The sequence below is a fragment of the Topomyia yanbarensis genome, chromosome 2, assembly GCF_030247195.1.
Source record: "Topomyia yanbarensis strain Yona2022 chromosome 2, ASM3024719v1, whole genome shotgun sequence".
Lineage (NCBI taxonomy): Eukaryota > Metazoa > Arthropoda > Insecta > Diptera > Culicidae > Topomyia > Topomyia yanbarensis.
Genome location: NC_080671.1, coordinates 320129545 through 320145971, shown reverse-complemented (window position 1 = coordinate 320145971; position 16427 = coordinate 320129545). Strand labels below are relative to the sequence as shown.

General features: G+C 40.0%; 1 protein-coding gene across 4 annotated transcripts in view; it reads right to left on the bottom strand.

Moving 5' to 3' along the window:
- The window catches only part of LOC131683743 (acetylcholine receptor subunit alpha-like 1), a 343079-nt gene that overhangs the window by 32194 nt on the left and 294458 nt on the right, over positions 1-16427 (bottom strand). For 3 of the 4 annotated variants that reach the window (XR_009304555.1, XM_058966001.1, XM_058966000.1), the window contains 4 exons: positions 11625-11805; positions 10830-11290; positions 938-1158; positions 582-841 (listed from right to left, as the gene is read on the bottom strand). Coding sequence is in view for 3 of the 4 variants with exons in the window: in XM_058966001.1 (XP_058821984.1) it covers positions 582-841; positions 938-1158; positions 10830-11290; positions 11625-11805 (1123 nt within the window). In the remaining variant the exon portion in view is untranslated. Of the gene's footprint in view, positions 1-581; positions 842-937; positions 1159-10825; positions 11291-11624; positions 11806-16427 lie in introns of those variants that run through there. The other variant, XM_058966002.1, reaches the window with a different exon arrangement.

Genomic DNA, 16427 nt, shown 5'->3' with positions numbered 1-16427 from the left:
TCCGATTTTCTTCTAGAGCCATTGAAACTCTCTATTCATTGGCCTACCGGGCTTGTCGAACCTGCTCTCAAATTTACCAGCGAGATTATTTGCACTTCATTTGTCACTGACCCGGTTGTGGCCGTTAATGAACCATCCTCCGAACCCATAGGCTTACTTCGTAAAATGGCGTGTCCTATGTCAATAATGGCAAGTCGAGTTTATCTTTTATAAAAGGGGTGATAAATTGAATGCCTAATTGAATATGAAATCGGGTATGGCAGGGAAGGGGTCACGTTGTTGCACTGATGGGCTTCTTCTCGTTTCATCAAAACGTAATGAATTTTGCGACCCGCTAGGCGGTGGGCGAAAGACGGGTGGGCTTTTCGTTCTGCTGAAAAAAAGAAATATTTTACTGACTGGCGTGGTTTTGTCACGCTCTGGGCACTGTAGAAAACGCAATAAAAGGAGCATTACAGGATATAGCAAGCAAAGAAAATTGAATTTAATCGGAAGCTCTGTTATTGGAATTGCTTTCGGCATTGATCCCGGTATGAATCTGGAATAAATTGGTGAGAAACAGAATTTGTAATGCGACTTACACTCTCAAATTTATCCTTATTCCTAACGTGTTGAGCAACGAATCGCGAAGCCTCTATCGTCTTCTCCATCTCGCGCAGCATGGGCTTCTCGAAGGTCGGGCTCAGATCTCCGCAACAGTTCGGACTCATGTCACCGTTGCTGGTTGGACTGAAGAGATCATCATCTCCACCTGGTAATGGCAGTGCTGGTAGTGGTGGCTCGCCAAAACATGGCCCAACGCCACCCGATGCAGCTACATCGAACCTTGATGGTGGCAGTGCTGTTGACAAAACCGATGAATTTAATTAGAAGAGAAAACATTAGCAACAAAATTCGAAAATCTGCGATTGAATTTTTTTTTCTGTCGAGCACTCACCAGGAATATCAAAATCCGTACTGAAATCCTTCCCGCAGTAGCCGACGTACTTCTCCACATCCGGTGGCACCTGGAACACGTCCGTCAGCACTTCGGGCGGTTGGTCTTCGATATCGGATGGTTCGTCCTCTTTTTTCGGCCGCTCTATGCATAACACCCTTGGCAATAGTTCTATAAAAACTCGATGCACCCATGGTGCCATTTTGTGCGTAACGGGTGACCTATGAATGATTGTTCATTAGAGTTGTCAGAAAGCTTTTTAGTCAAATCGAAACGATTCCGCGTATAGTGAAAATGATGGTTGAAGTGGATAATTGTTTTAATTTAATTTATCACACAAAAGGTTGTATTGCTGAACAAGCAGAAATTTGTCTCTCAATAGGAAAACATTATCTGTTTCTTTGACCCGTTACGTTAACAAATGCCTTAAAGTTTAAAATTGAAAAAAGAATAAAAATGTGCCTATCTATATATGGCCTGCGTTAAGTCAAAGAGGACCAAGCGCCATTTTTAAATACATGCTCTAAAAACGCTATCGCATCCAACATAGCACTAGTCGCCCACATCTTTTGGGAACACAAATAAGTGTTCATTAACTTGCTACGTTAATAGTAAGGTATCTCAAAATGCATTTTAACATGAAAAATACTAGAAAAAATTATGGCGCTCAGTTCGGTTTGGCTTAACGCAGGCCATATATAAAAGTCAATGTTTGTATGTATATGATTTATGGACTCCCAAACGGCTTAACCGATTGCCATAAAACTTTATACGTAATAGGCGTTTGTTATGGAGCGTGTTTGTGTGCTATTGGTAAGGGATTATCTGCCCGCTAGATGGCGCTTCAGAACAAATTGTATTTTCCTCCTATTTCGATGAAAGTCGCAGCAACGCGCGACGGGTATTAGCTAGTATTTTATAAAACTAAATGTTTTCTTACCCTTTCCCGTCGCAAAATCTGTTTTTGCTTTCTAGACCAGGCAATTCCCTTAAAACGAGGAGAGTCATTTTCAGTCGTTTTATATTATGAATTAGATATGTGGGCCGCCGCTGCAAGCAGTTTTTGTTATACTTGGTTCATGCTACCGAGACACCATGATTTAGGGTTTAAGTCGAGATTTGGAACCATTTGACACAAGATTGGTCGGTTTTTTGCAGGAGCGTCATTAAAATTCATTTAAAAAAATAGTATGCTTTTCGCGTGGATCAAACATAAACAAAAATGTTGTACCCAAATGTAGGTACTTATTCTTGAATATGGTTTTATTGGAGAAACACAAGATCAAAAATTTTGTGTGAAGCCTTGAGCGATATATCCGCTTTCATCCCTAGAAATTTCAAACAGTAAACTTTTGTAGATTTGAGGCGGTCACATTCGGTTCGTGGATAAATGGTTTTCCGTTGTAATTGATACTGGTGAAAATTGAAATCGGCTTCACACAATGTTGTAATTAACAGAGGTTTGAAATGGAACGCGCGAATATCTATAGTTCGGCAAAATCTTTAAAAGATATTGAAGCAGGCCGGTTTAGAGACTGAAACAAAATAAAGCAGAACACACTTTAGGCCGTAAATTCGATTGATGCAGTCTCTATTTCCTATTTAGATTCTAAGAAAAGGGCTTTTGATGGCAACAGATGAAATACTGCAGTCTTCTGACATTTCAAATGGCATCTGTTATACAGCTTTTATGTGCCATTATGACGGTCCATTTTAACAAGTCGTTTACGTTATCCATCCAGTAATATAAATTCAACCTAATTTAGATCAAAGAGTTGGGCGCCCCACGATTCTAGTAGATATTGCTGGGATTATTACTGCAAAACTGGCGTACGTAATTGTTGTCAAAATAGTGACTATTGCGAGCAAGATAGAATACTATTGTCTCTAATAAAACGGTAGCACAGAGCTGGGACTTTTTAGTGATTAAAAGGAAACTACTTTCAACTAGGTTTACTTAGAAAAATTTACTTGATGTAAATGACGACATCAAATGAACCCCAAAACGAATATTTATGTTATTATTCTTACTAGAATGATTGGATGGTCCTGGTTAGGACCGTTTGTTATTTACTAAAGGGACAATAGTTTAGGCGTTCTCCAAGGACAAATTTCGCACATTGCGACAGTTACTACTAAGTAATGATGCGTCTTCTTAACACCTTTACTTTTGCTTGCTGCTGCTGGTACTTCCACATCTGACGATTACAAAACACGAAACGCAGAATTTAACTATTTTTACAAAATTTGTTATTTAAAGTAATCTATTTACGGATTTAGATACGAAATAGACCCTATTTTTGTTCAGATAGTGCAACAATCTAGTTATTTCGGTTAGTGCAATAGCTGGGAAATGATTACAGCGAAAAAGTTTTAATATGAACTCCTGTATTGAAACGTTGATCGTATTCTACTACAAATGAAATTGTCAATAGCCTTCGAGACATTCTAGTGTCTAGCGAGAACGTATATGTTTAGGAAATTGATGAACAAGACTCGTTGATCTATGTGGATAATATCGAATCCAAATATTCCTCATATAATATTGTACCAGAAACTATATTTCAGACAGTTATCACATATCAGCATGATAAGACGATTTATATGTTATATGATGTTATAACTTCAGCTAATTCAAAATTGACATGCTACGGATGTAGCATGCATTTCTAGTGATTGCGTATACACGTAATGTTTTCTGCTGACTGTTAGCTTTTTCTGCATCGTTGCATGTCGTAATTTTGCTGAGAGTTTTATTATTTTCAAGAATAATGTTAAATTGAGTTCTATAAATCTAATTCTAAGCATTGTCATAATTTGAGCTCCTTTTTCTCGTTACCTTCGGTTATAGAAATGTCAAAACTGGCTCGTGTCAAGATGACACAGCATCCGACTTAGAATTTCGCAATATTTTTTTCAAATACTTGCGCGCCGATCAACGCCGCACAGTGGGGCAGAGTGCTACTTTCGACGCTCAAAACCTCTAGCGCCCTGGGTATGTATCTTTGACGATTGGTGTGTTCAGCAAAGTATCGTGGATAAAAATAAGCATTATTTTGACAACTTTGATAACAACTTTTGATCTAGATAAGTAGAAACTGATCTAGATCAGTTTTATCTATTGACACAGACGTCATATCAAAAAGTGTTCTTCGGTAAAGTTGTTTGGTATGATATGCTGAACATATATACCAAACATACTTATACTCTATAACCTATGTAGACACATGACATTTAAAAAAACATTAAAAAAAATTAATTTTTGAATTTTTTATGAATAAATCTCTGGAAAATTTTGATTATTACTAAATCTTCGAAAACATACAATATTTAAAGAAGTTGCAAAGAGTGATAAATGTTATCATGACATTTAAAAGGGTGTTTTCACCATAAATATTGAAAAAATATGACCCACAAAAATTTTAATAACCCACGAAGCGGCAGATGGCGGCAGCTGAAATTTTGTTTGTGTTTAGTAGAGACTTTTAACTTTATAATAACGAAGAGAAAAAAGTGGGGCAAGATGGGGCTTTTTATCTACAGACATTTAAGTTAGGTGAAATTGATGTATTTCTACGATCAACAGCCAGTTTCCGGATTCCGCAATCATTACTCAATGTGCGGCGGCTGCTGAAATTTTGTGTGCGACTAGTTCAAACTCTAATCGTTGTAGGCGTCAAGAGCTAGTTTAATGTTATGTTAAATAAACTATAAGACAAATAACAATAATAAGAACAAGTTCATATATTCTAAAAATTGTCAAATGTACGAAATGTTCCTCACCTGAACTACAATTTGACAAACTGCAGAAAGCACGAGATACATCAGGCATTGGAACAAAATTACTTTATGAATTACTTTATATTTTTTTTTTTCTAAATCCGAAATATTATATTTGAATTCAAAAACAAGAAAATATTTACATATTTTTAAGATTACTCAAAACTACTCAAGCAAACTTTTTCATGCGAATTATATATTTTTCCTTATTTCCAATGTCTACATATAAAAAGTCCCACCTTGCCCCACTTTTTTCTCTTTGTGGTTATAAAGTTAAAGGTCTCTATTAATCACAAACAAAATTTCAGCTGCCGCTGTCTGCCGCTTCCTGGGTTATTACAATTATTGTGGATCATATTTTTTCAATATTTATGATGAAAACACTCTTTAAATGTCATGATTACATTTATCACTCTTTGCAACTTCTTTAAATATTGCACGTTTTCGAAGATTTAGTAATAACCAAAATTTTCCAGAAATTAAAAAAAAAATTAATTTGTTCGAATTTTTTTTAAATGTCATGTAGCGCGATCTACATAGGCTATAGAGTATAAATGTCTTTGATACATATATTTAGCATATCATAACAAACAACTTTACAGAAGAAAACTTTTTGATAAGATGTCTGTATCAAAAGATAGAACTGATCTAGATCAGTTTCTACTTATCTAGATCAAAACCAAAGTTGTCAAAATAATGCTTATTTTTATCCACGATACTTTGCTGACCACATCAATCGTCCAAAATACATACCCAGGGCACTAGAGGTTTTGAGCGTCGAAAGTAGCATTCTGCCCCACTGGGCGCCGCCGCCGCCGATCAAAATTGACTCCTACGCCGCCACCGATCAAAAATACATCGGCGCACTTGTCTACTACGAATGAGTCTATAAGACAAGGGGGATTAATAACATTTTTAAAGATCAGTTGGAGACACTTAAAATTCCTCTTTCGAAATATTTTGAAGAAATTTGAAAAAAATTAAATATGTTCAACAAAAATGTACCTTATATTTTAAATGGAATCCTCTAAGTTTCATTTGCAAAAGTTATCTTTTGAGAATGTTTCCTTATAGTGAAAATTGGCGACAGACCTCGACACCTACCTGTCGGCTCGTTGTGGAGGCTAGGTCAACCGCCGATGATTACGAGTAGATCGCGGCGAAGCGAGGAGCTAAATGGTATCGTGACAAAACTGGGAGCTTATTGGTTCACGAAATGGATATCGGTACCGAGAGAAATTTCGCCACATTCTGTAGTTGCTGCCAAAGTCAGGGAAGCCACAGGGCCATTCAGCCTCGTATAGGCCAATGCCGCAGCGCTGCACAAACTAATGAACCAGATCCTGAGTAGAGTACTGCTGTACGAGACGAACAAAGGGCAAAAGGCAATGCGAGTCGCAGCGAGCGTTTCTCAGGGCTCCATTATCTGTCCAACTCTTTGGAAAGGGATGTACAATGGGGGTTTTAGCATTGCGGCTGCCGGGAAAGTGAAAATCGTGGGTTTCGTGAACGACGTGTCACTAACAGTGATGAGTGAGACACTTGAAGAAATGGAGGTGTCGGTAACGGAGACAATAGATGCGATCGAGAGCTGGATGAACGGGATCAAGCTGCAGGGGAATTGTGGGAAAAACCGAAACTGTGGATAAAACCGACACCCCACAACTTTTCCTAGAAATCAAATTTTTATTCATTTCATAATGATACAATATTATTAGTACGTTTATGTAGAGCATTTGAAGAAAAATTGGATTTACGTTAGTGCGCCGAATGTCATAAAAATAAACAAAACATACGACAGCAGCGTTCATACTCGTCTGGATGTAAAATTTCGTTGGTAGATTTTAAGGTTTTAACCGAACAAAAGCTTTTCAAATCACCCCATTTTTCAGTGCCTATTATTATCGGCCTTTCCTATGATCAACTAGGTGCATTGAAGAAGAGTTTGAAAAATTCAATATTTTTAATTGCTTTTATAAAAAATGTGCGCTGTTGGGGTAAAACCGACACCCTATGGTTAGGGTAAAACCGACACCCTGTTAAGATGGTTGTGTATAGTTGCGATTCATTTCAAAATACTGGGGATCTTTGTGACACTTCAATTAGCCTATTAGAACACTATGGTATTAGCAGAAATACACAGAAATTCTTTTGTTGTGTTTATTTCTTGTAAGTCTCTTTAAAAATCAAAAATTGGAATTTTTGCTTATCTGATTCTAACGAAGCTTTTGCTATTTCTGCAAAAAGGTCATCAAACCGAATTTCTAGTGTTCTCTTGGTTTGTCATAGACGAATTTCATCACAATGAGACAATGATATTATGTATACCCCAATAGATCGTTGATATCAGAGTCAAATCTGAAAAAGATAGTTTTACTAAGAAGTGTGTGTGTCACTTATAAGTGAATGAATCCAATTAGCAGAACGTAGAACGCTTGAAAATCTTCTCTTACGAAATAAAATGACACTGGAGGTTGCAATGATGTGCGAAAGGATTATTTGGAAATACTCATATCAATAAATAATCCTATAGCATAAAATACTCTTATTTATAGTACTACGCTTTCGAATTTTCTTCCCCTCACTACATGATGAAACAATAAAAAGCACATATTTGCATCATACATACTCACACTTTATTAATCACGCATTTATCTCATTTTTAATAAAGATAAAGATTTTAATAAAGTGGAGAGAAAATAAATTAAAGGGGGTGTCGATCTTACCCCTATGGGGTGTCGGTTTTACCCGCAGTGCTTACACAAAGTCACTTTGTTTTCCAAGTTTTACAACCAATATTTTTTAATGAAATTAATTTTTTGAAGCGCTGAAAAAATTAAGTCTTGTTAAGAATTTTCTGAAGAAGAATTCTGCATAAAAATTATAATTTTATTGGTTTTGTGGCAACTTAGAAAAAGTGTTAAACTTAAGGTGTCGGTTTTAACCATAATTCCCCTAAATAGCTCACCATAAGACGGATGTGTTGTGGGTCAGCAACTGCAAAGCGGTTCAGCGGATACAGATCACCGTCGAAGGGCATGCGATTGCATCGAAGCGTGCACTGAAGCAATTGGGAGCGGTAGGCTCATGCCTGGTGTGCGGCGCTGAAAGCCAAACGGAACCGCGAAAAGCTGAACAGGCTGGTGGTCGTACGAGGTGCGATTTCGTACCGGAGGTAGGCTGTGTTATCGCCACGATGATCCCCATCTGCATCACCCTAGGCGGAGGATATCAAGTGCTAAAATCAATGAAACGTCAGATGATGAGAATCGATTCGATGGTGACGTAGCAGCAGGATTGGGACAATAAGGAGAAAGGAAAGTGGTCCTACCGGTTCTTCCAAACCTGTCGACGTGGGTGAATAGAAAGCATGGAGAGATTATCTCAAACAGCTCCTACCGAGCCACGGCTGCTTCATGAAGTATCTTCATCGGTTCGGGTACGCAAAGTCACCATTGTGCCCGGAGTATGAGAACGTCGAAGAGACACTGGAGCATGTGGTCTTTGAATGCTCGAGGTTTGAAGCGACGTGCAGGGAGCTACCTAAAACGTTAGGACCGAACATCAACCCTGATAATGTAACCTACAGAATGACAAACGACGCAAAGACGTGGAGCGCAGTAAACAAAGTTGTGATGTAGATCCTGACCGTCTTACAGCGGAAACGGCGTGATGAACATCGAGCAACGGTTTCGGGAGGGCAATCACTGCCAGTGAACTCTACGCAGGAATAAGCTGGATCTATCGCCGAGGACTAGTCGAGTAGACTACAACAAAGCACCAAGTATGAGTCTTTGAAACGCCAGCGAACCAGACGCCACGCTCAATCCGGAATCGCTGGACCGACCACGGCGCTCCACCGGTTATTCCGATAGAAATATAGCAAATACCCAAAGAAGAATCGGTATTGGGAGAACATCTTTCGCCAGGGAACTCTCCGTCAGCGTAAGCCAGATTCATCGCTGGGGACTAGACTGAGTAGACCGCAACGAGACACACCCAGTCGCGGATCATCGAGGCACCAGTGAACCGAACGCCCTGCTTCACCGGAATCGCCGAACTGACCTCGGCACCCAGCCGATTGGTTCGGTTTCGGGAGAACTTCTCTCGCCGGCGAAACAGAGAGGGAGTAGCTCAGGTCCATCGTCGGAGACTAGACCGAGTAGTTCGCGAACAAGTCGAGGAGCTGAATGGGTCATCAAAGAAGTAGTGCTAATCGGCACAAGAAGAGAACTAAAGGGCTTAAAGGAGTTGTGGCGCCAAATGGCGCCGGTCAAGAAGTTGTGGTACTGAAACCAAAGAAGAATCGGTATCGGGAGAACCTCTTTCGCCGGAGAACTCTCCGTCAGCGTTCAGTCAGAATCACCGCCGAAAACAAGACTGCTTAGACCGCGACGAGACACCACCCGTCGCGCAGAGACTCCAGCAAACCCGACGCTCTACTCTACCGGAATCGCGGAACTGACCTCGGTACCTGGCTGGTTGGCTCGCTTTCGAACTTCTGTCGCCGAGGAACTCTTCGTCGGAGTAGGCTCGATTTGTCGTCGGGAACAGGAGTAGTTTGCGAACAAGTCGGAAGCTCAACGAGGAAGTGGTACTAAATAGCACAAGGGAACTGAAGAGCTCAGTAAATTAGACAGTCTGAAGTTTGCCGCCCAGATTGTCCTCGTAGGGGAAGAGCACTAATTCTAGACCTACAGCTAGCTTTCCTACTAGCATACAGAAATTGCCACGTTATGTGAATGATTGAAAACTGGTAATGTGTCGAGGATGGGTGCTGTAACCCCACTGAAAGAACTAACTACTGAGTAGTTGGATAGGAGTGTGTGCATTGCATATAAAAAAAAACTCTTCCAGAATTAATGCCGTAAGGTAATGCTGGGGAGGAATCAGGTTCCGTGCAAGATTAGTTGTATTAGTGGGTCGGGTGACTACCCAAACCCATTCGCTGAGCTGTTGGTTTTTCTACATTTTTCCTGCTCAGATTGGTTTTGAACATTTTTTCATATATATACAAAAAATATTCATATCCCCCCTCCTTTCACCATCTAAGAAATCACTCTTTCCACTCAGCTCCTCTCTCTTGATCACTAGTAAAACCCCCGTAGATCACAACTCTCACTGCTATTTGAAAGTTGTGAATGTATGCGTGTCATTATTGTAGCTATAAAGTGATTATTAAAATTTATTATCAGTAATAACCATGCGTCTCCATTAATTTTTTTTTTAATTTTGTTTTTGACTTTTTTTTCATTTTGACTTCTTACCTAGTTCGAAGTGGTCGAGCGTTTTTTTATAAATCAGTGCTGATGTTCGTCAATGTTGTAGAAGAATGCAGCGTACATCGCATTGTAAACAAACGTTTCCCCATATTTCAACCAGACAGTTCAGTACCGAGATTCGTTTCTGTGATGGTCGTCTCTTGTTCCGATGTTGCTTTTTCAAGAAGGTAGCACTTATATTCAATTACACGGAGTTACGTGTCAATATAAACTGTATCATGACAGCGTAAGCGATCAGCGAAATCTTATCGCGTGTGAACTATTTCACGAACACGAATTGTGCCCCTGCAATGTATTTTTAACACTCAGAGTAATTTTCGTGGTCTTGTCTAACATCATTGGGAACTACTACATTATATTTCATAACTAGTTTACGGAACAGAAATAAATTATATTCCAAACTGTGTGAAAAAATTCGCGTGAGCATTTTCAGACTATGAGCAAAGTTACATGCAATTAAAAATAATTAGAGGATATTTTCTTATTATGTGGCCTCATTCAAAAGTACCCAAGATAGATCGTTAATAATATAGGGAAAAGTGGTCCTATGTGGGATCGCTGGTGATGATACTTCAAATCGCCAGTTAATCGATGTTGACGACGGCTAATACAGTTCCAGAAATGAAAATAAAAATGAAACTAGTGTCAACATTTGGCAAGATTAGTCCCAAAAGTGTACGGTCACGTTAGCTGGAGAACATTGCTTCTAAGCGCGATGAATACAACTCTATGAAAAGTAAACTCACTTCAACCATCACGTAGTAAACATGAGTGTAAGTAGTTTCAATTGTAATACTATATATGTGTGGAAAACGGCATAGAATACTTACCTAAAGTTAACGTTCAGTACGGCAATGGTAACAACTACGGACAATGTGACTAGCATCATCGTGAATAATAAATACTTTCCTAGCAGTGGAACCGTTAGCGACGTTGGTGGAATGATTTCAGCCAGCAGTAGAAAAAACACAGTGAGTGACAGTAATATACTTATACATAATGATATCTTTTCGCCGGAGTCACTGGGCAAATAAAACACTAGTACGGAGAGAAACGATATCCCAACGCAAGGTATGATCAAATTCACGGTGTAGAAAAGTGTCTTTCTCCTTAACGTTATATTAAATATAATATCCGGATATGGTTCTTCACAACAACTATAAAATTTTTCATTTCTAACTGCAGGCACCTTCATAATGTCCCATTCAACTGATATATAGTAATCTTGCAGATCTATTCCCACGTCGATGTTATCCGAATCTGGCGTCTGCTGAAGATGGCGTAAATCCACCTGAAATTGAACAAAAAAGAAAAGCAAACATCATGTGAAACGAATGGTTCTGAGCTGCTCATTAGTTTCCTGGCACCGTTCAGCTCAGCTCCACAAGAGCACATATAAATGTAAGCACGTATCCGCTCCAGACAGCCTCAGTCAAACCATTCGTGGTTCAATCATTCTTATTCAATCACAATCACAATTATCCCCATTCAAGCACATTGACATGCAGCCTGTTTGGTCGGTACTTCCAAATTTGTTAAGAGAGCATGTACATACATAGCAGGCCTACATTTCGGATCCATTCATCTATCTTTCGGTGTTCTACTAATAAGGGGCACATACTCACCAGGTATCCATCGTACGTCCAGGATCCAAACTTCATGAAACATGTTTGCTCGTCGAAGGGAAAATACTCAACATCGATCTCACAAAATGATTTATAAATGGCAGGTGGTTTCCATACTACTTTACCCGTATGATGTAAAATTGCTTTTGTCATTATTGTCACCTCATAGTTACCGTCCGCACTAAGAATGGTGAATTGGTGGCAATCGGCAGGACAAGGATGTCGACCACACGAGCGCAGCGCAGCGTACCAAAAACATGAACAAAAGAGAGAAAATTCAAATGCATCAGTTCGGCTGGTCAATTGATTTAGAGGCTGTGATTGCTAGGTAATGGTATAACTGGGCCATTGTTCGTAACGAGTCGATTCTGCTTTTTGGGCAGCTTTGGCATGTGCAATGGGGTGGTTGTTGTGACCCACAATCAGTAACGCAAATTGTGGGTGATTCAAACCATCTATCGTCGGTATGACCCGGGTTGGTGGTTGACGACATGACCTCAAAATTAGATTTATTTAGTTTGTACGGAAGAGTCGGTCAAGCGTGTCAAAATCAGTTCATTAGATGAGTGTTGCTGTAGAGTCATCTTATACAGGTTTATGTGTGTAGTACATATTTTTAATATCAAGCATCATTTTTCATGACATAAAGGTTTATGAATCTTTTATTATTACTAGTCGTAATCCATTAAATTCTATAGTATCATTTAACAAACAAATTGGTATCATGCTTTTAGTAAGTAGGTTAATCAAATGCAGTATTATTTTAAGAAAAATCCATTAAGACTAACTTTGTTTGCTACCTTTTTCTTGTAATGTTAAAGTTTGCAACACTTTTAAATCCAGATTTTTCATCCTTCTCTCGTATAAATATACCCAGAACTCGGCCGTAACATATTTACGGTAATAAGAAAAATATGCTCTAATAGTAAGACGGGTAATACTAAAATGGTCCCAACAAAAAATTCCTATTCCAAAACATTTAAATCCTCTCTGCGTCGCACTCAGGTTCCATCAATTCTTATACAATAAATATTACCGCGCTGGATTGTTCGGAAGTGTATAGCACTTCGCTTATCATTGTATTGCGCATCAAGCAAAGCGAACACAATGTGGATAAAGACGAGTTTCGATTTGTTCTACATGATAATTTCCGTATTTGAAGATTGGCTCATACTCGGTTAGCTTCAGAACCGGTAGAAAGCATCGTACACCCTAAACGGCGCTCGCGGAAAAAATCACACTCCCACACAACGAAACTTCCTTAGTATTTGGTTTCGTGTCAAATTGCTGCTTACGAAACTCACAAAAGCTCCCTCCTTTTGTTTATTTGTTGTACCGTCACCAACAGATCCCTTGGCCCCAATGGTGGTTGCTCAATCTAATTACATTTTAGAATAGACATTATTTTGGCCTTTTATCGAATTCCTCGTCAGGTTGAAGCCAAAAGCCGTCGCCCCACTGTTAAAAATACGCTGAAGTCCCGTAGCAGCGCTCTGGCGCCCATAGTTGGTTACCCTGGCCGGGACTCGCAGAAGAGAGTTATTGCGTAGAGCTCGAACGCGAGCTTGAAAATCCTGGCAGACAGGAAGTCCGAGACGAACAGGGATCGACAGCAGTCCCTCCAGATGATTAAAATATCGAGCTGAATTAACTTCTAACGGTTTTCGTAGCTCGGCAGCTGAAATCTGTTTTGCCAAGGAAGATGTCGAAGCTGGGTATCGAATTCTCTACGGAGAAAACTGAGCTAGTTGTATTTTCTAGGAAGTGTGAACCAGCACAACTACAGCTTCTATTAATGGGTCAAACTATAGCTCAGATCTTCGCAGTAAAATATCTAGGGGTCTGGTTCGACTCGAAAGGTACTTGGGGATGCCATATTCGGTATCTGAAACAGAAATGCCAACAAAGGATCAACTTTCTTCGTACCATAACCGGAACGTGGTGGGGTGCCCACTAGAGTGGGACATGGTTATATGAAAAAAATAAAATTTGGCTCCCAGTAACTTTTTGGGTCCCATTTAGCTCCCAGAACAATTCTGCAAATTTTTAGCTCGATCGGTGAAACTATATTTTTGCGCCCACGGTTTAAAGTTTACATGGGATTTCGTATGGGAAAATTGTCTTTTGCAAATTAATTCTTCCAAGAGTCGCCCGTTATCTCCTAAAAATAAACAGATGTCTGATTTTTATAGGAAATTTATCAAGGAAACAAAGTCTAGAAGACTGCAAAACGATCTGATGCTTGTGGAAAAAGTTTTTAAGCAAAAACCGATTGATGCCCAGAAGATTGATGAAAATTTCAGTTTTCATAGCATCACTGCTTCTGGCGGTCTAATTATATACAAAATTTTTAACTTCCTCTTATTATTTAAAAAGAAGCCTCAATTTATCCCTCAAAACCTTGCGAAGTGACCAAATAGTATAGATAAACGATTTAGATACGTTAAGAGAGGATTAAAACAAAATTGCGAATAATAGGACAACCAACAGCAGTGGTGCTAGAAAAAATGAATATTTTATCAATCGTCAGAGCATCAATCGGTTTCTGCTTAATAACTTTTTTCTCAATAATCAGATCGATTCGTGGTTTTCGAGACTTTGTTTCTTTGTAAAATTTCCTATACAAACCACATAACGATTTATTTTTAGGAAGTAATGGGCGGCTCCTGGTGGAATTATTTTGTAAAAGTTGACTTTCCCATACAAAATCCCATGTAAACTTTAAACAGTGGGCGCAAAAATATAGTTTCACCGATCGAGCTGAGAATTTGTACAGTTGTTCTAGGACCCAAATGGTACCTAAAAAGTTGGTCGGAGCTGGAATCTATTTTTTGTCCCACCCTAGTGCCCACCCAGGAGACCTAATGAGGTTGTATCAAACAACGATACTGTCGGTCCTGGAATACGGATGCTTCTGCTTTCGATCCGCCGCGAACATACATTTCATCAAACTCGAACGAATTCAGTATCGTTGTTGACCCATACGATGAGTCTCGAAGTCCTGTCGGGCGTTCTCCCGCTGAAAAATCGATTTTGGGAACTCTCATATCGATTGCTCATTCGATGCGATATCTTGGTGATTGAAAATTTCGAAAGGCTTGTTGAGCTCAATTCTCAGACCCGTTTTATGTCCCTGTACTTTGACTACATGGCGCAAAATATTAATCCTTCTTATTACAATCCCAACCGTGTGCATTTCATAAATACTTCTGAATCTACTGTTTTCTTCGACACGTCCATGGAAGACGAGATCTGTGGAATTCCGGACCACATACGCCCGCAAGTGGTCCCAAACATTTTTATAATAAATTTCGAGATGTCGACTGTTCTAAGATGTTTTACACTGACGGATCAAATCACGAAGGGTCCACTGGCTTCGGTATTTTCAATCAAAAGTTCACCGCCTCCTACAAACTCAGTGACCCTGCTTCAGTTTACGCCGCAGAACTAGCTGCTATTCAGTATACCCTTGGAGTCATTGACACATTACCCGCAGACCATTTCTACGTCGTCTTGAATAGCCTCAGTTCTATTGACGCTATTCGCTCGATGAAACATGGAAAGCATTGCTCGTATTTTTTTAAGAAAATACGGGAGCTATTGAATGCTTTATCTGACAAATCTTTCCAGATTACCTTGGTGTGGGTCCCTTCTCATTGCTCCATTCCGGGCAATGAGAAGGCGGACTCCTTAGCTAAGGTGGGTGCCATTGAAGGTGACGTTTTTGAAAGACCAATTTGCTTCCACGAATTTTTCAGTATTACTCATCAGAGAACCCTCGAAAGTTGGCAAACCTCGTGGAGCAATGGGGAGCTAGGAAGGTGGCTACATTCGATAGTCCCTAAGGTATCGACGAAACCTTGGTTCAAGGGGATGGATGTGGGTCGTGACTTCATTCGTGTGATGTCCCGACTCATGGCGAAACATTACACGCTGGATGCACATCTCCGACGTATTGGGCTCTTGGGGAGTGGTATCTGCGCTTGTGGCGACGGTTATCACGATATAGAGCACATAGTCTGGGCGTGCACCGAGTACAGTTCCGCCAGGTCTCGGCTTATGGACACCCTCCGGGCCCGAGGAAGACCAACCAACGTCCCGGTACGAGATGTGTTGGCAAGCCGCGATGTCCTCTATATATCCCTTATATACACCTTCATAAAAACCATCAATATCCAACTTTAACTGCCCCTTTTTCCTTATCATTCTCAGAAACGCTCTCTTCCACCTGTACCATACACCCACGATCAGGGGCGGCGAAAAACTTTACGCCCGAGTGGGTAGAAAGTATATGGTGAGGGGTCCATTAGTAACGATTTTTCCCTTTTCGCAATGCACACGCTTACATTAGATTCACATTAAATCACGTTCGTTTATGCAAATGGAATTATGGTACATCGATGTTTTCAAACGTGTGTAGTGCGAGATACATGCGTTGCGCATCTAAATTTTTTGAAATGGTTTAAAATTTCGAGTGGGTAATTACCCACTCGGTTATTTTCGGTATGGGTAGTACTACCCATACTACTCACGCTTTCCGCCGGCCCTGCCCACGATGGTTTGATGCGACTCCAAGGCGACACAAAACATCCCTGTCGAATGAGCCAACAAACACGGGACCTAAAGCACGAACATCACACGCACAACTCGAAATGTAGCCGATCAACATCTGAGCCGTACTACGAAATCATATGGAGAAACCCCTGCCATCTTGAGAACGACCACCCGGCGTCCCAGTACATGATTCTTCCTGATGAAGGCCACCCTGATTCTGTAATCCATCCGTTGATCTCCCGAAGTCTG